General features: G+C 42.7%; 1 protein-coding gene across 2 annotated transcripts in view; it reads right to left on the reverse strand.

Moving 5' to 3' along the window:
- The window catches only part of cita (citron rho-interacting serine/threonine kinase a), a 71,539-nt gene that overhangs the window by 20,152 nt on the left and 26,410 nt on the right, over positions 1 to 24,977 (reverse strand). For both annotated transcript variants that reach the window (XM_041887929.2, XM_041887928.2), the window contains exons 11-27: positions 18,871 to 18,976; positions 18,157 to 18,300; positions 17,680 to 17,799; positions 15,262 to 15,432; positions 15,126 to 15,179; positions 14,832 to 14,885; positions 14,366 to 14,506; positions 13,954 to 14,079; positions 13,350 to 13,445; positions 12,982 to 13,098; positions 11,315 to 11,424; positions 8,351 to 8,525; positions 7,696 to 7,893; positions 7,538 to 7,591; positions 7,217 to 7,414; positions 3,416 to 3,609; positions 2,973 to 3,108 (exon numbers count right to left, since the gene is read on the reverse strand). In XM_041887929.2, coding sequence (XP_041743863.1) covers positions 2,973 to 3,108; positions 3,416 to 3,609; positions 7,217 to 7,414; positions 7,538 to 7,591; positions 7,696 to 7,893; positions 8,351 to 8,525; positions 11,315 to 11,424; positions 12,982 to 13,098; positions 13,350 to 13,445; positions 13,954 to 14,079; positions 14,366 to 14,506; positions 14,832 to 14,885; positions 15,126 to 15,179; positions 15,262 to 15,432; positions 17,680 to 17,799; positions 18,157 to 18,300; positions 18,871 to 18,976 — 2,194 coding nt within the window. The remainder of the gene's footprint in view (positions 1 to 2,972; positions 3,109 to 3,415; positions 3,610 to 7,216; positions 7,415 to 7,537; positions 7,592 to 7,695; positions 7,894 to 8,350; positions 8,526 to 11,314; positions 11,425 to 12,981; positions 13,099 to 13,349; positions 13,446 to 13,953; positions 14,080 to 14,365; positions 14,507 to 14,831; positions 14,886 to 15,125; positions 15,180 to 15,261; positions 15,433 to 17,679; positions 17,800 to 18,156; positions 18,301 to 18,870; positions 18,977 to 24,977) is intronic.

The following is a 24,977-nucleotide window of genomic DNA, read 5'->3' on the forward strand; positions in this document are numbered from 1 at the left end:
CATTCTCTCAACCAGCTTCATGAGGTAGTCACCTGGAATGCATTTCAATTAACAGGTGTGCCTTCTTAAAAGTTGTGGCATTTCTTTCCTTCTTAACGCATTTGAGCCAATCAGTTGTGTTGTGACAAGGTAGGGGTGGTATACAGAAGATAGCCCTATTTGGTAAAAGACCAAGTCCATCATTACTTTAAGACACGAAGGTCAGTCAATACAGAACATTTCAAGAACTTTGAAAGTTTCTTCAAGTGCAGTCGCAAAAACCATCAAGTGCTACAGTGAGGGAAAAAAGTATTTGATCCCCTGCTGATTTTGTACGTTTGCCCACTGACAAAGACATGATCAGTCTATAATTTTAATGGTAGGTTTATTTGAACAGTGAGAGACAGAATAACAACAAAAAAATCCAGAAAAACGCATGTCAAAAATGTTATAAATTGATTTGCATTTTAATGAGGGAAATAAGTATTTGACCCCTCTGCAAAATATGACTTAGTACTTGGTGGCAAAACCCTTGTTGGCAATCACAGAGGTCAGACGTTTCTTGTAGTTGGCCACCAGGTTTGCACACATCTCAGGAGGGATTTTGTCCCACTCCTCTTTGCAGATCTTCTCCAAGTCATTAAGGTTTCGAGGCTGACGTTTGGCAACTCGAACCTTCAGCTCCCTCCACAGATTTTCTATGGGATTAAGGTCTGGAGACTGGCTAGGGCACTCCAGGACCTTAATGTGCTTCTTCTTGAGCCACTCCTTTGTTGCCTTGGCCGTGTGTTTTGGGTAATTGTCATGCTGGAATACCCATCCACGACCCATTTTCAATGCCCTGGCTGAGGAAGATCCCCAAGATTTGACGGTACATGGCCCCGTCCCATCGTCCCTTTGATGCGGTGAAGTTGTCCTGTCCCCTTAGCAGAAAAAACACCCCCAAAGCATAATGTTTCCACCTCCATGTTTGACAGTGGGGATGGTGTTCTTGGGGTCATAGGCAGCATTCCTCCTCCTCCAAACACAGCGAGTTGAGTTGATGCCAAAGAGCCCAATTTTGGTCTCATCTGACCACAACACTTTCCGCCAGTTCTCCTCTGAATCATTCAGATGTTCATTGGCAAACTTCAGACGGGCCTGTATATGTGCTTTCTTGAGCAGGGGGACCTTGCGGGCGCTGCAGGACCTCAGTCCTTCACGGCGTAGTGTGTTACCAATTGTTTTCTTGGTGACTATGGTCCCAGCTGCCTTGAGATAATTGACAAGATCCTCCCGTGTAGTTCTGGGCTGATTCCTCGCCGTTCTCATGGTCATTGCAACTCCACGAGGTGAGATCTTGCATGGAGCCCCAGGCCGAGGGAGATTGACAGTTATTTTGTGTTTCTTCCATTTGCGAATAATCGCACAAACTGTTGTCACCTTCTCACCAAGCTGCTTGGCGATGGTCTTGTAGCCCATTCCAGCCTTGTGTAGGTCTACAATCATGTCCCTGACATCCTTGGAGAGCTCTTTAGTCTTGGCCATGGTGGAGAGTTTGGAATCTGATTGATTGATTGCTTCTGTGGACAGGTGTCTTTTATACAGGTAACAAACTGAGATTAGGAGCACTCCCTTTAAGAGTGTGCTCCTAATCTCAGCTCGTTACCTGTATAAAAGACACCTGGGAGCCAGAAATCTTTCTGATTGAGAGGGGGGTCAAATACTTATTTCCCTCATTAAAATGCTAATCAATTTATAAAATTTTTGACATGCGTTTTCCTGGTTTTTTTTGTTGTTATTCTGTCTCTCACTGTTCAAATAAACATAACATAAAAATTATAGACTGATCATTTCTTTGTCAGTGGGCAAACGTACAAAATCAGCAGGGGATCAAATACTTTTTTCCCTCACTGTATGATGAAACTGGCTCTCATGAGGACTGCCACAGGAATGGAAGACCAAGAGTTACCTCTGCTGCAGAGGATAAGTTCATTAGAGTTACCAGCCTCAGAAATTGCAGCCCAAATAAATGCTTCACAGAGTTCAAGTAACAGACACATCTCAACATCAACTTTTCAGAGGAGACTGTGTGAATCAGGCCTTCATGGTCGAATTTCTGCAAAGAAACCACTACTAAAGGACACCAATATGAAGAAGAGACTTGCTTGGGCCAAGAAACACGAACAATGGACATTAGACCGACGGAAATGTGTCCTTTGGTCTGGAGTCCAAATTTGATATTTTTGGTTCCAACCGCCATGTCTTTGTGAGACGCGGTGTGGGTGAACGGATGATCTCTGCATGTGTATTTCTCATTGTAAAGCATGGAGGAGGTGTTATGGTGTGGGGGTGCTTTGCTGGTGACACAGTCTGTGATTTATTTAGAATTCAAGGCACACTTAACCAGCATGGCTACCACAGCATTCTGCAGCGATACGCCATCCCATCTGGTTTGGGTTTAGTGGGATTATCATTTGTTTTTCAACAGGACAATGACCCAACACACCTCCAGGCTGTGTAAGGGCTATTTTACCAAGAAGAAGAGTGATGGAGTGCTGCATCAGATGACCTGGCCTCCACAATCCCCGAACTCAACCAAATTGAGATGGTTTGGGATGAGTCGGACCGCAGAGTGAAGGAAAAGCAACCAACAAGTGCACAGCATGTGTGGGAACTCCTTCAAGACTGTTGGAAAAGCATTTCAGGTGAAACTGGTTGAGAGAATGCCAAGAGTGTGCAAAGCTGTCATCAAGGCAAAGGGTGGCTATTTGAAGAATCTCAAATATATTTTGATTTGGGTAACACTTTTTTGGTTACTACATGATTCCATATGTGTTATTTCATAGTTTGATGTCTTTACTATTATTCTACAATAAGAAAATAGTAAAAATAAAGAAAACCCTGGAATTAGTAGGTGTGTCCAAACTTTTGACTGGTACTGTATGTGACCCCTGCAAGAATCAAACCCATGAACCTGCCGTCGCTAGTGTCACGCTATAGACAAGACTCACCGTATCAGAGAGACTCTCTGCCTTCAGTCTCTGTTCTTTCAGGGCTTGCTGCAGAGCCACGATCTCCGCTGTGTGCTCCCTGACCGCTAGCTCCACCGCCTGGCGGGACTCGGTACTGCGCTGGTCCGCACGCAGCCTACACACACACGGAAACTTAACACTCACTGTGTGTGGGTAGTAGGTATGTTTGTATGATTAGTGTGTGTGATGCCAGTGTATGGTTTTGTGTGTGCAGGCATTTGCATATATAAATGTGGCACCTTTGTATGTACTGTATAGTGTGTGGGTTTGTGTGTGATGCACGTGTGCATGTGTTTATGTATGATGCGTGTGGGTGGGTAGGACACGTGTACGTGTGTGCATATATGAGGCTTGTGCGCATGCGTGTATGACGCTTGCTGATGTGTGTATGATACCTGGCGTGTGTGTGTGTGTGTGTGTACCTATTCTGCTTCTCGTTGTCCATCAGGCGCTGCATGTCTCGGGTCCTCCTCTCAGCCTGGTTCTTCTCGTCCTCCAGGGCTCCCCTCCAGGCCTCCCACTGTCTCTCCTTCTCCAGCAGCTCATCATTCAGACTCTCCAGCTCCACAACCTGCTCCTCCAGCATGCTGCACGTCGTCTTCAGAGTCTCAATGTTCTACAGGCACACCAGTCACTTGTTTAATTTTGTCTTTATGTAACCAGGTAAGTCATTGAGAAGTTGAGAACTCATTCTAGTTTGCAATAACGACCTGACACACTAGTCACCTCCTATGCCAAGTCTGTATCTGTATGTGTATATATATGTATGTGTGTGTGTATATATATATATATATATATATATATATATATATATATATATATATATATATATATATATATATATATATATATATATATATATATATATATATATATATATATAAAAAAAAAATAAGCCATTTAGCAGACGCTTTTATCCAAAGCGACTTATACATACATACATACATACATACATACATACACACACAGTGAGGGAAAAAAGTATTTGATCCCCTGCTGATTTTGTACGTTTACCCACTGACAAAGACATGATCAGTCTATAATTTTAATGGTAGGTTTATTTGAACAGTGAGAGACAGAATAACAACAAAAAAATCTAGAAAATCGCATGTCAAAAATGTTATAAATTGATTTGCATTTTAATGAGGGAAATAAGTATTTGACCCCTCTGCAAAACATGACTTAGTACTTGGTGGCAAAATCCTTCTTGGCAATCACAGAGGTCAGACATTTCTTGTAGTTGGCCACCAGGTTTGCACACATCTCAGGAGGGATTTTGTTCCACTCCTCTTTGCAGATCTTCTCCAAGTCATTAAGGTTTCGAGGCTGACGTTTGGCAACTCGAACCTTCAGCTCCCTCCACAGATTTTCTATGGGATTAAGGTCTGGAGACTGGCTAGGGCACTCCAGGACCTTAATGTGCTTCTTCTTGAGCCACTCCTTTGTTGCCTTGGCCGTTTGTTTTGGGTCATTGTCATGCTGGAATATCCATCCACGACCCATTTTCAATGCCCTGGCAGAAGGAAGGAGGTTCTCACCCAAGATTTGACGGTACATGGCCCCGTCCATCGTCCCTTTGATGCGGTGAAGTTGTCCTGTCCCCTTAGCAGAAAAACACCCCCAAAGCATAATGTTTCCACCTCCATGTTTGACGGTGGGGATGGTGTTCTTGGGGTCATAGGCAGCATTCCTCCTCCTCCAAACACGGCGAGTTGAGTTGATGCCAAAGAGCTCGATTTTGGTCTCATCTGACCACAACACTTTCACCCAGTTCTCCCCTGAATCATTCAGATGTTCATTGGCAAACTTCAGACGGCCCTGTATACAGTGGGGAAAAAAAGTATTTAGTCAGCCACCAATTGTGCATGTTCTCCCACTTAAAAAGATGAGAGAGGCCTGTAATTTTCATCATAGGTACACGTCAACTATGACAGACAAAATTAGAAAAAAACATCCAGAAAATCACATTGTAGGATTTTTAATGAATTTATTGGCATATGATGGTGGAAAATAAGTATTTGGTCAATAACAAAAGTTTCTCAATACTTTGTTATATACCCTTTGTTGGCAATGACACAGGTCAAACGTTTTCTGTAAGTCTTCACAAGGTTTTCACACACTGTTGCTGGTATTTTGGCCCATTCCTCCATGCAGATCTCCTCTAGAGCAGTGATGTTTTGGGGCTGTCGCTAGCAACACAGACTTTCAACTCCCTCCAAATATTTTCTATGGGGTTGAGATCTGGAGACTGGCCAGGCCACTCCAGGACCTTGAAATGCTTCTTACGAAGCCACTCCTTCGTTGCCCGGGCGGTGTGTTTGGGATCATTGTCATGCTGAAAGACCCAGCCACGTTTCATCTTCAATGCCCTTGCTGATGGAAGGAGGGTTTCACCTAAAATCTCACGATACATGGCCCCATTCATTCTTTCCTTTACACGGATCAGTCGTCTTGGTCCCTTTTGCAGAAAAACAGCCCCAAAGCATGATGTTTCCAACCCCATGCTTCACAGTAGGTATGGTGTTCTTTGGATGCAACTCAGCATTCTTTGTCCTCCAAACATGACGAGTTGAGTTTTTACCAAAAAGTTATATTTTGGTTTCATCTGACCATATGACATTCTCCCAATCCTCTTCTGGATCATCCAAATGCACTTCAGACGGGCCTGGACATGTACTGGCTTAAGTAGGGGGACACGTCTCGCACTGCAGGATTTGAGTCCCTGGCGGCGTAGTGTGTTACTGATGGTTGCCTTTGTTACTTTGGTCCCAGCTCTCAGCAGGTCATTCACTAGGTCCCCCCGCGTGTGGTTCTGGGATTTTGCTCACCGTTCTTGTGATCATTTTGACCCCACGGGGTGAGATCTTGCATGGAGCCCCAGATCGAGGGAGATTATCAGTGGTCTTGTATGTCTTCCATTTCCTAATAATTGCTCCCACAGTTGATTTCTTCAAACCAAGCTGCTTACCTGTTGCAGATTCAGTCTTCCCAGCCTGGTGCAGGTCTACAATTTTGTTTTTTGGTGTCCTTTGACAGCTCTTTGGTCTTGGCCATTGTGAAGTTTGGAATGTGACTATTTGAGGTTGTGGACAGGTGTCTTTATACTGATAACAAGTTCAAACAGGTGCCATTAATACAGGTAACTAGTGGAGGACAGAGGAGCTCTTAAAGAAGAAGTTACAGGTCTGTGAGAGCCAGAAATCTTGCTTGTTTGTAGGTGACCAAATACTTATTTTCCACCATAATTTGCAAATAAATTCATTAAAAATCCTACAATGGGATTTTCTGGATTTTTTTTTCTCAATTTGTCTGTCATAGTTGACGTGTACCTATGATGAAAAATTACAGGCCTCTCTCATCTTTTTTAAGTGGGAGAACTTGCACAATTGGTGGCTGACTAAATACTTTTTGCCCCACTGTATGTGCTTTCTTGAGCAGGGGGACCTTGCGGGCACTGCAGGATTTCAGTCCTTCACGGCGTAGTGTGTTACCAATTGTTTTCTTGGTGACTATGGTCCCAGCTGCCTTGAGATCATTGACAAGATCCTCCCGTGTAGTTCTGGGCTGATTCCTCACCGTTCTCATGATCATTGCAACTCCACGAGGTGAGATCTTGCATGGAGCCCCAGGCCGAGGGAGATTGACAGTTATTTTGTGTTTCTTCCATTTGCGAATAATCGCACCAACCTTCTTACCAAGCTGCTTGGCGATGGTCTTGTAGCCCATTCCAGCCTTGTGTAGGTCTACAATCTTGTCCCTGACATCCTTGGAGAGCTCTTTGGTCTTGGCCATGGTGGAGAGTTTGGAATCTGATTGATTGATTGCTTCTGTGGACAGGTGTTTTTACATATTTAAGAGTGTGCTCCTAATCTCAGCTCGTTACCTGTATAAAAGACACCTGGGAGCCAGACATTTTTCTGATTGAGAGGGGGTCAAATACTTATTTCCCTCATTAAAATGCAAATCAATTTATAACATTTTTGACATGCGTTTTTCTGTTCAAATAAACCTACCATAAAAATTATAGACTGATCATTTCTTTGTCAGTGGGCAAACTTACAAAATCAGCAGGGGATCAAATACTTTTTTCTCTCACTGTTATATATATATATATATATATATTCAGCCTTTCTTCAGTGTCCCTATGTCATGGAACGTATCACAAACATTTAACAAACATTCAGGAAGGTGCAGGAAACAAATGATGAGCAGACGTCCGTCACCTGCTTCTGGTTGTTGAGGTGCATCTCTCGGTCGGCCACCTCGCGGCGGAGGCGGTCCACGTCCTGTCCCAGCTGCAGGCGGTCGTCCGTCTCGTCCGTGGTCTCGTCCAGCTGCTTGGACAGGTAGAAGTTCTGTCTGTTCAGCTCGGCGTTCTCCTGGCTCAGCTGGGTCAGCTGCTCCTCCAGATCTGTGATCACCTGGTGGTGGGACACACACACAAACTGAATTCAACCATTATATCTTTCATTGCTTTGCTTGAACTGACATTCTAATCTATACTGACATTTACTGCGTTTGGAATTCCGACACATTTTACTTACTGAGCAACTGTCTCTCAGGGCGTCAAACTTGCGTTGGATTTCATCTCTGTGAGCCTGAAAAAATAAAACAAAAGTCTTGACCTCTGGTGTGATTTACATGTGTATAGCTGTGCAGGTTTGACTTGTCTCGTTGACCTGCCAACGTCCTCTCCTCTCACCCTGAGGGCAGTGATCTCCTCCTCGGCCTCGGCGGTGGTGTCCTCCAGCTCTGTCTTGGCCTGCTGCAGCTGGCTCTCCAGGGCGTGGCGTGCCGCCTGCAGCCCGCTAATCTGGGACTCCCGCTCCTGCAGCGACAACGTCAACTCCGTCACCTGACGCTTGATCTCCAGCTTCTGCTCCTCGTGCTCCAGGCCCATCTAGAACACCAAAGGTTGAAGGGTCAGAGGTTAAAGGGCCTTGGCTTTGCTTTGGATTTGATTGGATAATACACGGGTGTGGGTAAATCAACTGCACCTTGTTTCATGAATTGTTTCTTTAGAACAGTAAAGTTGCTTGAGGTGATATATTACTTGAAACTGCAACTGAAGTTGCATGCAAGTAGCTTTGTGTAAATGCCAGCCAAAGTCAACACTTTTTGGGCTGGTTTCTCAGACACTGATTAAGCCTAGCCCTAGACTAAAAAAGCAATTTCAAAAGCACAAATATGCTTTTTAGTCCAGGACTTGGCTTAATCAGTGTCTGGGAAGCCAGCCCATAAAGTCTAATTGTTGCACCATACAGGTAGCCCTTCTCCTCTTCCCTGGCTTCTCTCCTATTTATCCAAATTCCCCTCTGGGGATCAATACATTTTATTCAATTCAGTTCGACTCTGACCTCTCGGAGTCTGGTCTCCAGCTCCAGCAGACGGCTCCTCTTGCTTTGCTCCTGCTGACTCATCTTCTCAAGGTGCTCCTCCAGCTTGGCATTCTGGGCCTCCAGCTTCCCCGCCTGGGACTCTAGGTAGAACTTCTGCTGCCTCAGCTCCGAGATCATCTCCTCCTGGGCTTTCCTGCCACAACCATAGCCAGACACAGTGAGAGAGACCATTGATGTTTCAACCAAAAAATGCATTGTTTGGGTAACAATTGTAAACTTATTTGGTTACGTATACAACTTTGGTTCTCTGAAGGGATGGGGAGAGAATGATATGATTGAAAGAGAACTGAGGGAGATGGAGTTTAGTTGGGTGTGGAGTATCAGGTGTTTTATTTATTATAATTTTTTGGCGCTGTAATGGCGACGGGTGGTGTCGGTTCCGTCTCCTGTCTGTTTTGTTTATTTTATGCATATAATGTGTAAAAATGCATGTGCAGTGCATAGGAGTGGTAGTATTAACTAATGAACAACATAAAAAGGTGCCAACCAAAGGACATTTTAGCCTTTTGTCTGAACCCCTGGTATCCATGGAGATGCAGGATGCAATTTCCACTAGCCGAGAGAGCCTAGCTAGCTATTCTGTCGAGAGGGGCTAGCTGGGACAACAAGTCAGCGGGGGAGGAGACAGTAGTGTATTGAGGGGCAAGGACTGGCCATGCCACTGCTCATCTCCATAAATGTTGCTGTGAACATGATGCAATGCAGGACTGCTACAAGATCTCCAACTCTTTGGTTTTGGTAGCCTGAGATCGCTAACCAACTGAAGTCTTACACTATTGCACATGAACGTTTAACATTTTTGTATTGTCCTGATAGATTGTAAATTACTGTTTTATATGACTGTTTTATATAATTATATTCTCTTAGTATGAATATATCGTTTTTATATATCCTTAGAGATTGAAATTAGTGTTTGGTTAAATCTCTGTGTATGATAAGTGTAATTATTTAGTGGACTGCAGGAATGTGTACTCCCAATAACTCAAGGCCTCTCCTGACAGATAAGCCTGTGATATGCACAGAGGAGCACAGAGAAATCCTGGGTGATGGAAAAGTACTTAAGTACATCTTTGTGGAAGGGAGGGGTGAGAGCTCAGGGTATAAATGGACACTGCACTGTATTGAATCTGTATTCAGCTGGTACAGCTTCGCTGAGTAAAAATGTGAAACATCACTCGGAGTTTGGGCTCTTTTGTATGATAAATATGTTTGCTTTATATTGGGCTTCTTATCAGTCCTGTCATAGTTGTTTATTATTTGTGTAACTTTGTCCTCAGGCAGGTATTCTTTCCTCCTTAATGCGTTTGAGCCAATCAGTTGTGTTGTGACAAGGTGGGGGGGTATACAGAAGATGGTATTTTACCAAATAGGGCTAAGTCCATATTATGGCAAGAACAGCTCAATAAGTGAAGAGAAACGACAGTCCATCATTACTTCAAGACATGAAGGTCAGTCAAAACGGAACATTTCAAGAAGTTTGAAAGTTTATTCAAGTGCAGTTGCAAAAACCATCAAGCGCTATGATGAAACTGGCTCTCATGAGCACAACCACAGGAATGGAAGACCCAGAGTTACCTCTGCAGCAGAGGATAAATTCATTAGAGTTACCAGCCTCAGAAATTGCAGCCCAAATAAATGCTTCACAGAGTTCAAGTCACAGACACATCTCAACATCAACTGTTCAGAGGGGACTGTGTGAATCAGGCCTTCATGGTCGAATTGCTGCAAATAAACCACTACTAAAGGACACCAATAAGAAGAAGAGACCTGCGTGTGCCAAGAAACACGAGCAATGGACATTTGATCTGGAGTCCAAATTTGAGATTTTTGGTTCCAACCGCCATGTCTTTGTGAGACGCGGTGTGGGTGAACAGATGATCTCTGCATGTGTAGTCCCCACCGTAAAGCATGGAGGAGAAGGTGTTATGGTGTGGGGGTGCTTTGCTGGTGACACTGTCTGTGATTTATTTAGAATTCAAGGCACACTTAACCAGCATGGCTACCACAGCATTCTGCAGCGATACGCCATCCCATCTGGTTTGGGCTTAGTGGGACTATCATTTGTTTTTCAACAGGACAATGACCCAACACACCTCCAGGCTGTGTAAGGGCTATTTTACCAAGAAGAGAGTGATGGAGTGCTGCATCATATGACCTGGCCTCCACAATCCCCCGACCTCAACCAAACTGAGATGGTTTGGGATGATTTGGACTGCAGAGTGAAGGAAAAGCAGCCAACAAGTGCTCAGCATAAGTGGGAACTCCTTCAAGACGGTTGGAAAAGCATTCCAGGTGAAGCTGGTTGAGAGAATGCCAAGAGTGTGCTAAGCTGTCATCAAGGCAAAGGGTGGCTATTTGAAGAATCTCAAATATATATTTTTTGGTTACTACATGATTCCATATGTGTTATTTCATAGTTGTGATATCTTCACTATTATTCTACAATGTAGAAAACAGTAAAAATAAAGAAAAACCCTTGAATGAGTAGGTGTTCTGAAACTTTTGACCGGTAGTGTAGCTGCTACTGTTAGTACTCAGATGTTTTTCTGGGTATATAGATGCTACCGTTAGTACTCAGATGTTTTTCTGGGTGTAGATGCTACTGTTAGTACTCAGATGTTTTTCTGGGTGTAGATGCTACTGTTAGTACTCAGATGTTTTTCTGGGTGTAGATGCTACTGTTAGTACTCAGATGTTTTTCTGGGTGTAGATGCTACTGTTAGTACTCAGATGTTTTTCTGGGTGTAGATGCTACTGTTAGTACTCAGATGTTTTTCTGGGTGTAGATGCTACTGTTAGTACTCAGATGTTTTTCTGGATGTAGATGCTACTGTTAGTACTCAGATGTTTTTCTGGGTATATAGATGCTACTGTTAGTACTCACATGTTTTTCTGGGTGTAGATGCTACTGTTTGTACTTACATGTTTTTCTGGGTGTAGATGCTACTGTTAGCAGCTAACTTGTTGGCCTCAGAGAGCTCGCTGATCCGCTGCTCCAGATTCTTCATCTTGGAGTCCATGGCGTTGATGGTCTGGAAAAAAAGGAAGTGCAACACAAACAGGCAGACTTAGAGACATGAAATAACAACCCATTTTAAGGCCTTTTTTTCCATTTCAATTTAAGGGAACATAATGTGAAAACTGTGAAGGGTGTGAATAATTGAAACATGGATGTAATGGGATCCTATCTATTTATGAAGAAGCACGCTTACAGCTTACAAATGTGGTCAAATGTATCAGCACCCTTGCAGTCTTTCTTCTAAAATAAGTTGAAATTGAATACTGTGGGTGTTTACTTGTGTTTGTCTGATTTACAACTGCACAGGCAAATGATTGTAGGCAATGATTCTCGTTTACTGTGTAATTTATCTCACCTGTGGTAAGTTGCAGGTGCCTATAGGTAAAAATAGGCATTCAACCAGTTTTTGAAAATAAAAATTCTGAACATTCTGCTCCATTGCACTCCATTGTAAAATGCAAGGGTGCCAATATATTTTACCGCATTTGTACATCGCACACAACAAAAATGTGTTGATTGTTTATCACTTCCATGAAAACAGACACCTGAAACTGTCGGGGGAAAAATGGTAGAAGATTTTAGCCAGAGCCATATATTCAGACTGGGACTAAATATAAAAGCATTATCATAAAATATATGGCTCTGACTGTAGCTACTGTAGAGCAATTCCAAGGTAACGGGGTGATGCTGTAGTCATTGTGCATAGAGTTGTATGGTTTGTTTAACTTTGCAATCATTGGTTTTTGTTTGACATGCATTTTAAAGTGAAAAATCGGAGTGTCAGTGTCACTCTGTTACCGTGGACATGCCCTGGACTGAAATGCTAAACTAATACATAGGCTAATGCTACATTCATGTGCAGACCAGAATCCCTTTCTGTCAATGTCAAATGTCGTCTGGTTCTGATCCTAAAGCCTATTAGTGGTAGCTAACTCAAGTCTATCACATTAACCAGATTACAGACTTAAACTTGGACTTTGCAGAGTGACCCCCTGTAATGGAATACTCTGAATTAATCGCAGCCTTGACAGCATTCCCTTCGACAAATTGAGTGGAGCGCCAAACAAAACAAACAAGAAACTTAGCCCATAAACATGTCAGAGGATCTGTCCTCAAACAAACACAAGCTGTAGCAGAAGTCTCGGAGACTCTCGCCCACGCGGCCCCATAATTGGGAGTCTAATTGGCTCACTCCTGTTCTATAACATGTAGCCTATGTGAGTCATAAAAACAATTCCTCTCCTCTATTAGCTACAGTCATCACATTGATATTCGCAGAGAGTTTTCACCCTCACAAAAGCAAACCGTGTTGGACTGTACATCCCTGCACATACTGTATGGCCAATCTACACAGCTTTGTACAGCAATATAGTAAAGAACTGGCTACAATCAAAGAGTGCAGTCAATTAAAAAGTACAAAGCGAGTATGCTAGTTAAAACTTTTTCAGCTGCACCTTGTTTCATTTTAGTCTTTTAGCCCAGTTTTTCCTGCTTGAGCAGAATTGATGAGATTGGCAGAGAAAAATAAGTCGGAACACATTGTATTATTTACATTGAAATATGGTCTTACCGCTTTCTGTTCACTGAGGAGCTTACACTTCTCCCGGGCCTCTTCCTCATGCTGAGCCCGTTTGGACTCCAGGCTCTCCTTGTCTGCCAGGTCCACCTTCATCTGGGCCTCCAGAACCTGGGCAGTATTCAAAATGTTTTGAAACTGAGTGCAATGCGGAGGTACTACCTGACCTTGTCCAATAAGAACACCGATTTATTTAATTCTGTTGCAAACTGTTTTGCTATGGTGTGCCCAATCGAACAGTACCCCTAGATCTGGGGGACCAAGAAAGCCAGGTCACTAGTACACTCACTTGGCCACACTTTTCAATACAGAAAGACAGCCTGCACATCATGGTCTCAAGGATGACTTAAAGTCCTCTCTACCTTAATTTTGTCCTCATAGAGCCTCTCCTTCTGCACCAGGTGAGCCTCCATCCGCTGGGCTGTGGACTGGGTCTCCCTCAGGTTCTCTTCCAGCTCCTGTACAAGCAAACACACCATTTATCACACAAGGTAATGACAAGAAACTACTAAATGAACATGAAAGGAAACAACACAATATGGATGAAAGCACTATCCACACTGTCACTCAGTCCATGACAGAGACACTTGCTTGGAAGAGCTGTTTATCCATGACACGGTGGTAGCGGTGGCCGTTCATGTTGGCATGCAGCCCGACCGGTGCGCGTAAGGAAAGAGGTCGCCTGTGTGAGTGGTGGTTTCTTTGTGGCTCGTGACAGCAGGAGGGACATCCAAAGTGAGAGAAATGGGTGTGTGCATGCCATGGGACAGCAAGCAGGACATTCCCTGTGTGTGTGTGTGTGTGTGTGTGTGTGTGTGTGTGTGTGTGTATGTGTGTGTGTTGTGCGACTATTCGTGTGAATGTGCATGCTTGAATCTATGCTCTAGGATAAAGGTAGTATAGAGAGGAATAGAGGAGTGGAGGGGGGTCAGGGTATTAAGAGGGGACTTAGCCCTCGGCTCTCACCAGGATCTTATCAGCCATCTGCTGGATCTGCTGGGATTTGGTCTGGATGTCATCCTTCAGCTTGTTCTCTCGTCGCTCCACCATCTCCAGACGTTTCACCTGGTTCTCCAGGGTCTTCCTGCCCTCCTGCAGGACACACAACAAGTTCTTAATAATACCCACATGACAGTCAACAACACTGAAATCAGTGGAGGCTGCTGAGGGGAGGACGGCTCATAATAATGGCTGGAATGGCATCAAACACATAGAAACCATGTGTTTGATACCATTCCACTAATTCCGCTCCAGCCATTACCACGAGCCCGTCCTCCCCAATTAAGGTGCCACCAACCTCCCGTGACTGAAATACAGTACATGGATGTAACACAATAAATCATTACAATTCAAAACAACTAAACATGAACAACCGTACCTCGGTCTCTCTGAGACGTCGTCGGAGGGTGTCGCTGGGGTCGGCCTTGCCGCGCAGCCGCTCAAGCTCCTGCTCCAGACGTTCTTTAGCCTGCCGGATGTTCTGCAGCAGCTCCGTGGCTTCTGTACTGGCTTTCACCGCCTGGGGGTCAAGGGTCAAATGAGACAACAAAGGCCATTAGGCTTCATGCCTTTTTATTCCCAAGATCCCAACACAGGCAACAAGGGTATGATACAACATCATTAAATGGCACTGCCATTTAGCCAAGAAACGTTTGTACCCACAACTTCAGTGAACTGTGAATGTCAATGACTCCTTACATCAGAAGCTATTCATAGCTATGTACCTATTGGACCACAGTGATGACCGCTGATAACTAAATCATTCATTTTGGTTCACTAAGCTATTCTATGGTGACGTGCAGGACACCTGTGTGTGTGTGTGCTCTGTACTTTAGAAAATATACCTTGGAGAGTTTGTCTTGGAGTTCCAGGATTTTCACTTGCTGTTCAGCATTGGTCTGAAAAACAGTATGAAATATTAGCTGACTGTAATGCCAATGTGTGAAATCGATCTATTAATAATGGGACCTAATCTCTGCAGAAGGCTGAGCCCAAAACGCATCAGTGCAAGGCAATACATAAATTATTGATATTATCCATTTCATTCTCTATGGGACTTCACAAAACGACGATTCAATACCCAAAGATTTTTGAAGAGTAATCCACAATACAGTTCACCCATGGACAGCAGGGCATACCTTCTCCAGTTTGGAAAGGAGCTCCTCCACCTCAGCTTTACCCTGCTCCTTTGCCTTGGGGACAGAAATCCCACATGTTAGCATTCAGATTGCACCTTTATTCACCTCCATGAGTTCCTACTCAGTATTCACACACCTTCTGGATCCTCTGCTGGTAGTCCACAGCCTTCCTCTTGAGCTCCTCGCTGGTGTTCCGGGAGTCTCGGAGCTCTGACTCGTACAGGTCACTACGGCGCCTGGCGGCAGACAGGTCCTCCTCCAGCTGCCGGATGGTGACCTGCATCTCCTCCAGCTGGGCATGGTACTCCTACCGCAGGGGGCAAAGAGAGAGACAAGGGTTCAGTGTGGGTCTGCCTCCTCCAGCTGGGCATGATACTCCTGGGACACAGGGCAAAGAAAATTACACGCGTAGTTCAAGAGAATTATATGCAGGCCAGGATGAACATATTCTGGGCCCCTGGGAATTAAAGCCTCATGAATGTGTGTGTGTGTGTGTGTGTGACTGGCTCATCATTTCTGCGGAGTTGTCGTGGAGGATTTTAAAAGGTTTCATAATTACTATAATGACATCCACTCTTCAGGACGGAAAACATCATCCTTATAATCATCACATCGTCAAAACAAAAGTCCTCTTGAGTCTTTTCCCTTAATGATTCACACATACAGGTTTCAAATTGATCATATCCGACTAGAGCTGGCTTGTTGTACTAACAGCAGTAGAATGAGCCTCTCATTGAGACGGTGGGGTAAAAGCCTCTTACCTGCCGCTGTATAGTATATGAGCATGTGGAGTGGATGAATCACAGACAAAGAGAGGCTTGCTAAGCCTGCTGATCCCTACTGTGGGTGTGGAACTCTCTCACACTGCTGCCTGCCACAGAGAACATCAATCACTGGCTCCTAGACCATTCACTGGCTCCTAGACCATTCACTGGCTCCTAGACCAATCACTGGCTCCTAGACCACAGACTAGACCTAGACCACAGGATTTTGTGTGTGTGTGTCTCCTTGTGTTTATGTTTAAAAGGACACATAAGAGTTACAAATATAATCATAATAATAATAATAATAAATGCCATTTAGCAGACGCTTCTATCCAAAGCGACTTAGTCATGCGTGCATACATTTTACGTATGGGTGGTCCCGGGAATCGAACCCACTACCCTGGTGTTACAAGCGCCATGCTCTACCAATTGAGCTACAAAGTAGTGTTTTTTTTTTTTTTTAAGATAGTTGCATATTGGGATATTATTTTTTACGATATATCGTATCGTTTTGACAATATCGCAAAATTAATTTGCTAGTTGGCTGTACTTTCACCAAAACTCCAGTATTTTCCCTTGTTCTTCTTTTTAAATACAGAGTCAATTTGTTTTCAGCACTTTTATTTCCATGACTGATCAAAACATGTTTTATCATGGCTCTGTCTTGTCCCTCTGCAGCAGACATACGGTTAGCAATATGTTTGGAACATCGGATCGCAATACAATCACAGTATTGAATCCCAATACATATAAAATCGTGAGAATCGCAATACATATCGTATCTGCACCTAAGAATCGTGATAATATCGTGAGGTCCCTGGCAACTCCCAGCCCTACTACAAAGGACCGCATTATAAAGCCATACTCTCCATGACGAAGTGTGTGTGCGTGCATGTCATTGTGTCTACCAATATTTGTGTGAAGGGTCACAGAAGAAGGTAATACTAAAGAGAACGATACTGTACAGTTAGTGATGAGTGCAATAATATACTGCATTAAAGAGCATATGCATTATGTATTGCAAATATGAAAAGGGCTTCTGTATGATGGATGTTCTAATGATGACCTTACAATGTAGATATGAGACAGAGACGGAAGAGCGGAAAAGTAACACTGGCCTGGCTACACAATGAACTAAGGTGCTCACTGACCATTGAGTGCTTTCAGGATGCAAGAGCCCTGATCATAGACATACATCATTGTTTCTTACTAGAGTGCATTTTATGTGTTCTAGATTTTGGGAAAGTTTACAAAATGGTGTTTCCCTTACTAGAACCTCTAGGGGACATGTCTTGAGTTTGGGACACAACTTTAGTTGTGTGATGCATTCAACTCAGAAAGGCAGAGGGTTAGTTAGTAGGTTTGGTGCCGTATGTATCAAGCATCTCAGAGTAGGAATGCTAATTTAGGACCAGTTTGGCCTTTTACATCATAACCTGATCCAACTCATACTCTGCAGGGCTCTATGCTGTCTTCTTTTCACAAGGAGCACGTGTGCGCCTAAGTTGAAAGATGTAGGTGCACACAAATGTAGGAGCACAATGAAAAATATTTGCGATAGTAAAGCTAGAATCCTTCATTTTTCTAGGCACACTGGTGCTCCTAAATTAAAATTCCAGGTCGCACAGCAAGATATTTAGGCGTATACGCAAGTAAAATGGTCGCACTGCAGAGCCCTGCTCTGACATGCTTGATACATACGACTCTTGGGGTAAAAATTCAGTAAGCATGCGGTTCAATGGTAAGGACGGGGTTGATGAAGTGAAGTCAAAGTTTAAGTGTGATTCTACCTGCTCCTTGATCTCCTGCAGCTTGCTGCTCTGCTCTCTGATGTCATGCAGCAGCTGCAGAGCCTTGTCATCCTCCTGAGACACCTCCACACGGGCTGCCTCCAGGCTGCGCTTTAAGCTCTGTGGAAACACACGCACAAATAACACACACACACACACACCGTAAATAAATCCCAATGCATTCAAATATATCATCCTATAATGCAGTAGGTCTACTCTACTCAAGTGGAGAAATGTATGACAACACCGCATTATTCTCAGAAGTCATGCATATACTAAACTATATGGGACGCATTAAAAAGGTTGTAATGTAGTAACAGATGCATGGAGACACGCCATTGTCCAATATTCACTCCACTATATGTGTAGATATGCAACTAGATATTCTAAGACATGGAGTTAACACATTTATTTTATAGCAAAATGGCTGTAACCGTAAGTATAGTTTTGGATGGACACATATAATTAGGTACTCACGCTGCACTCAGTGATGTAGGTGGCCAGGTCCTGCTCCAGGATAGTCCTCTGGGTCTCAGAGGCTTTGAGCTCCACATCCTTTTGGTGCAGAACTGACTCCAGGTCGGTCATCTTGCGCTGAAACCTAGAGATTTCCTGCTCCATCTAGGAAATAAGCCACAAGGGACACCAAAGCTAAATATTGTACAGTGACTCAAAGCTTTATTTTCCAGAGTTGTAAACAGAAATGTTTCTTTCTCAGAGTTGTATACATTTTGTCAAATGAGATGAGATATTCACTCAAAAAGGTGTATAATGTTAAAGTTTGCCCCATATCACTGTAACTGTCATGCGAGATCTCCTGCCCCATCGGGTAATAAATACATAATTAATTAACAGTAATTAATTGGGTTAAAAAGCTGATTTTAGACTATATTGGTTATATTTGCACTCAAATCAATATCCATCAAGAGAGTATGCCATGTGTATGCTACACTGCGCACGCAGCAGTATGCACATCATAACTCCACTACAACCTCCTAATTATCTCAGATTTCAATGAGATATTTCAATGAGTTCATCAATTAAAAATCAATGTGTGTAAACAAATCATCTGAGAGGGAGAATACAGTTGGAGAGTCGAGATGTGTTTACATTCAGGTTAAATAGTGCCTGGAGACTATATGTGGCCCATTTCCAGGAAAGAAAACACACAAAAATGAAGCAGCACATTACCTTGTGACATTTGTCTTGAGTTTCTTGAAGTTCTTTGCTTTTAATATGAAGCTTTTTCTCCATGGAGCTGGTTTTGGCAGGAGAGTTGAGGCCTGAAGTCACTGACCTGGGACAAGGCATAAGGAAGAACACATTCTTTGACAAAAACTCGTATCTCATTTTGAATTGAATGCAAAGGGTTGTGCTCCTTGAGTTTGACAAATATGTGTCTAATTCTAACTGGCACTCAATAGTTTCTTAAATCCAGATTATAGGCCATCGACTAGCCTAGCCTATTTCATGACAGCCATTTAAACTCAACAATAATGCATTTATAATACCATTTAATTGAAAGCAACTAGGCCCATTTCTCTTCTCAATATAATTTCGTACAATGACTGTCCATCTAGACTATGTTGAGTCAAACTGAAAAGTTAAAATTGGATTTGGCAGATAATGACTTTGAAGTCAATCCTCATGCTTATAAGCTTAATTTGTGGTAATTAGATAAGGGATGATTAACATAGTAATCAAGATATTAATTAAGATATTAAAGGGAAGTTACTATAAATCAACCGCTTGATGTTGTAGGACGGAACTATCGACTTAAAAAAACAAGTGAAGAAAGTCTGACATTATCATCATAACAATGAAGCCTATGCTTTTGATGTCATAGGAGTAAACTCATGATGTATAGGCCTAACTCTTCAATTTATGTTTAAAAAAGGAAGGCTAATCTTGCTCAGTGTCATTCCTTCACCACTACAGATACAGTAGGCTATATCAAAGAAATGAAGTGCTATGTGTAAGCGTAAATCTAATGTAATGCACAGGGATATTGATCCATTGTTAACATGTTACTTTTCTGGCCAGCTCTGATGGAAAACGTGTTTTTATAGCTTTCATCAAAAATTATTATGTTAGAACCATTTGTATTTCCTCTCACAGAATGTATTTCCCTGACTACTATATAAAGCTGTGAGTAAACAGGTTTCCATCCAACCTTTTTATGCAAGTAAAGTACATGTCACGACAGGCCTGATGGAAAGCGCAAATTTGTCAGAAAACGTTCCAAATGTAGACAAGTTGAGATCTATGTGACTTTTTCCACAATTTGTTGGGTTACAGCCTGAACTAAAAATAGATTAAATTCAGATGTTGTGTCACTGGCCTACACACAATACCCCATAATGTCAAAGTGGAACTATGTTTTTAAATTTGTTTAAATTAATAAAAAATGAAAAGCTAAAATGTTGTCAGTCAAGCCTAAATAAGTTCAGGAGTAAAAACTTGCTTAACAAGTCACATGACAAGTTGCATGGACTCACTCAGTGTGCAATAAGTGTTTAACATGATTTTTGAATGACTACCTCATCTCTGTACCTCACACATACAATTATCTGTAAGGTCTCTCAGTCGAGCAGTGAATTTCAAACACAGATTCAACCACAAAGACCAGAGAGGTTTTCCGATGCCTCATAAAGAAGGGCACCTATTGGTAGATACAAAAACAAAAACAGACGTTGAATATCCCTTTCAGCATGGTGAAGTTATTAATTACACTTTGGATGATGTATCAATTCACCAAGTCACTACAAATACATCCTTCCTAACTTAGTTGCCGTAGAGGAAGGAAACCGCTCATGGATTTTTACCATGAGTCCAATGGTGACTTTAAAACTGAGGATAGATCAACAACATTGTAGTTACTCCACAATACTAACCTAAATGACAGAGTGAAAAAAAGGAAGCCTGTACAGAATACAAATATTCCAAAACATGCATCCTGTTTGCAATAAGGCGCTAAAGTAAAACTGCAATAAATGTGGCAAAGAAATTAACTTTTTGTCCTGAATACAACATAACACAATACTTAGTACCACTCTTCATATTTTCAAGCACAGTGGTGGCTGCATCATGTTATGGGTATGTTTGTAATCTGCAACGACTAGGGAGTTTTTTGGGGGATAAAAAGAAACGGAATAGAGCTAAGCACAGGCAGAATCCTAGAAGAAACCCTGGTTCCGTCTGCTTTCAACAGAAACTGGGAGACAATTTCACCTTTCAGCAGGACAATAACCTAAAACACAAGGCCAAATAAACACTGGAGTTGCTTACCAAGACGACATTGAATGTTCCTGAGTGGCCTGGTTACAGATTTGACTTAAATCGTCTTGAAGATCTATGGCAAGACTTGAAAATGGCTGTCAAGCAATGATCAACAACCAACATGACAGAGCTTGAAGAATTTTTTAAAGAATGTGCAAAAAAAATAAACAAATAAGAGACTTACCCAGAAAGACTCACAGCTGTACTCGCTGCCAAAGGTGATTCTAACATGTATTGACTCAGGGGTTTGAATACTTATCTAATCAAGATAGTGTTTTATTTTTCATTCATTGTTTACAAATGTTGGGATTTTTATTCCACAGAGTATTTTGTGTAGATCCTTGACCAAAAAAAGGACAATTACATCCATTTGAATCCCACTTTGTAAGAACAAAATGTGGAAAAAGTCTAGGGGTGTGAATACAGTGGCTTGCGAAAGTATTCACCCCCCTTGGCATTTTTCCTATTTTGTTGCCTTACAACCTGGAATTAAAATTGATTTTTGGGGGGTTTGTATTAATTTACACAACATGCCTACCACTTTGAAGATGCAAAATATTTTTATTTATGGGGAAAAAAAGAAAAAAACTTGAGCGTGCATAACTATTCACCCCCCCCCCAAAGTCAATACTATGTAGAGCCATCTTTTGCAGCAATTACAGCTGCAAGTCTCTTGGGGTATGTCTATAAGCTTGGCACATCTAGCCACTGGGATTTTTGCCCATTCTCCTAGGCAAAACTGCTCCAGCTCCTTCAAGTTGGATGGGTTCCGCTGGTGTACAGCAATCTTTAAGTCATACCACAGACTCTCAATTGGAATGAGGTCTGGGCTTTGACTAGGCCATTCCAAGACATTTAAATGTGTCCCCTTACACCACTCAAGTGTTGATTTAGCAGTCCTGCTGGAAGGTGAACCTCCAGCCCAGTCTCAAATCTCTGGAAGACTGAAAAGGGTTTCCCATAAGAATTTCCCTGTATTTAGCGCCATCCATCATTTCTTCAATTCTGACCAGTTTCCCAGTCCCTGCCAATTAAAAACATCCCCACAGCATGATGCTGCCACCACCATGCTTCACTGTGGGGATGGTGTTCTCGGGGTGATGAGAGGTGTTGGGTTTGTGCCAGATATTTTCCTTGATGGCCAAAAAGCTCAATTTTAGTCTCATCTCTCCAGAGTACCTTCTTTCATATGTTTGGGGAGTCTCCCACATGCCTTTTGGCGAACACCAAACGTGTTTGCTTATTTATTTCTGGCCACTCTTCCGTAAAGCCCAGCTATGTGGAGTTTTTGGCTTAAAGTGGTCAGATTATGGACAGATACCCCAATCTCCGCTGTGGAGCTTTGCAGCTCCTTCAGGGCAATCTTTGGTCTCCGTTGCCTCTCTGATTAATGCCCTCCTTGCCTGGTCCGTGAGTTTTGGTGGGCGGCCCTCTCTTGGCAGGTTTGTTGTGGTGCCATATTCTTTCCATTTTTTAATAATGGATTTAATGGTGCTCCGTGGGATGTTAAGTGTCAAATATGTACTTCTCCACAACTTTGTCCCTGACCTGTTTGGAGAGCCCCTTGGTCTTCATGGTGCCGCTTGCTTGGTGGTGCCCCTTGCTTAGTGGTGTTGCAGACTCTGGGGCCTTTCAGAACAGGTGTTATATATATATATATATATTGTATATATATATATATATATATATATATATATATATATATATATATATATATATATATATAGTGACACTTAGATTGCACACAGGTGGACTTTATTTAACTAATTATGTGACTTCTGAAGGTAATTGGTTGCACCAGATCTTATTTAGGGGCTTCAAAGCAAAGGGGGTGAATACATATGCACACACCACTTTTCTGTTATTAAATTTTTTAGAATTCTTTGAAACAAGTTATTTTTTTAATTTCACTTCACCAATTTGGACTATTTTGTGCATGTCCATTACATGAAATCCAAATAAAAATCAAATTTAAATTACAGGTTGTAATGCAACAAAATAGGAAAAACGCCAAGGGGGATGAATTATTTTGCAAGGCACTGTACTTTCTGAAAGCACTATATGTTGTGTGGTCTATGCAGTTTATTAGGCTACACTTCTCACAGGGTGGTGAAAGTGCAAAGTAATGAGCTTGATGCTCCTTTCCAATAAATATTGATGGTCTTATTCTAATGACAGGATGATAGATGCTTGGCTGCAGTTTGACAAATAAAAATAATCTAGCTTTTTTGTTCATAATAATATCATAATTTAGGCTATAGGCTACCCGCACTGTATCTGCAAGCTGTTGGCTAGAGCGCATGTGCCAAGACCAAGTAGAAGGAATTGTCCGTAGAGCCCCGAGACAGGATTGTGTCGAGGCACAGATCTGGGGAAGGGTACCAACAAATATCTGCAGCATTGAAGGTCCCCAAGAACACAGTGGCCTCTAACATTCTTAAATGGAAGTAGTTTGGAACCACCAAGACTCTTCCTAGAGCTGGCCGCCTGACCAAACTGAGCAATCGGGGGGGAGAAGGGCCTTGGTCAGGGAGGTGACAGAGCTCCAGAGTTCCTCTGTGGAGATGGGAGAACCTTCCAGAAGGACAACCATCTCTGCAGCACTCCACCAATAAGGCCTTTACGGCCAGACGGAAGCCACTCCTCTGTAAAAGGCACATGACAGCCCGCTTGAAGTTTGCCAAAAGGAACCTAAAGGACTCTTAGACCACGAGAAACAAGATTCTCCGTTCTGATGAAACCAAGATTGAACTCTTTGGCCTGAACGCCAAGCGTCATGTCTGGAGGAAACCTGGCACCATCCCTACGGTGAAGCATGGTGGTGGCAGCATTGTGCTGTGGGGATGTTTCTCAGCGGCAGAGATTGGGAGACTAGTCAGGTGCGAGGGAAAGATGAACGGCGCAAAGTACAGAGAGATCGTTGATGAAAACCTGCTCCAGAGCACTCAGGGCCTCAGACTGGGGCAAAGGTTGACCTTACAACAGGACAACGACCCTAAGCACACAGCCAAGACAACGCAGGAGTGGCTTCGGGACAAGTCTCTGAATGTCGTTGAGTGGCCCAGCCAGAGCCCGGACTTGAATCCGATCTAACATCTCTGGAGAGACCTGAAAATAGCTATGCAGCGATGCTCCCCATACAACCTGACAGAGCTTGAGAGGATCTGCAGAGAATACAGGTGTGCCAAGCTTGTAGCATCATATCCAAGACTTGAGGCTGTAATCGCTGCCAAAGGTGCTTCAACAAAGTACTGAGTAAAGGGTTTGAATACTTATGTAAATGTAATATTTCCAAATTTAAAAAAATACCTGTTTTTGCTTTGTCATTATGGGGTATTTTGTGTAGATTGATGAGGGAAAATAAGGCTGTAACGTAACAAAATGTGGAAAAAGTCAAGGGGTCTGAATACGTGTGACAAAACCATCAGAATTGAAAATGCAATGGAAACCCATTTAACTTGTATTCGGTACTATTACTATATGTATTTATTCAGTACATGGGAATTTAACCGCAAAAGTAATTTTTATGTGCACTACGTCATCACACACAGCCTTTTATCTGCAACAAGTCAATGTCTAGCTATCACAGAGAATCTTGTTAACATAAGGACATATGGTCCGACAAACAAACCATGAGAAAGCTTTGCTAAATGCCAAACTATAGAAATCTGCAGTGTAAACACTCCAGCCCATTTCCTAGAGTGCTCAGGACCACCATTACATGAGTACAGATTGAAACGGACCGATACATTGAAATGCCCAAAAAACAGGTACATGACATAACACACACCCACAAAAATCAGCACCAGTTTTCCTTGAAGGCGTGCTGAGCAAGATGCTTCCCTCATCATCACAATGCCCCTGGGAGAGACTGAGGCTGGCGAACAGCAAAACACACAGGATGGGCATCACTACCTGCATCACACTGTGCAGAGATAATATATCAATGGCCAGCGCTGGCTGCATTATCATAGATAGCCAGGACTGATGGCTGGGCAGGCTCTGTGTGGTTACATGTT

Source organism: Coregonus clupeaformis, chromosome 10, assembly GCF_020615455.1.
Source record: "Coregonus clupeaformis isolate EN_2021a chromosome 10, ASM2061545v1, whole genome shotgun sequence".
NCBI classification, from domain to species: domain Eukaryota; kingdom Metazoa; phylum Chordata; class Actinopteri; order Salmoniformes; family Salmonidae; genus Coregonus; species Coregonus clupeaformis.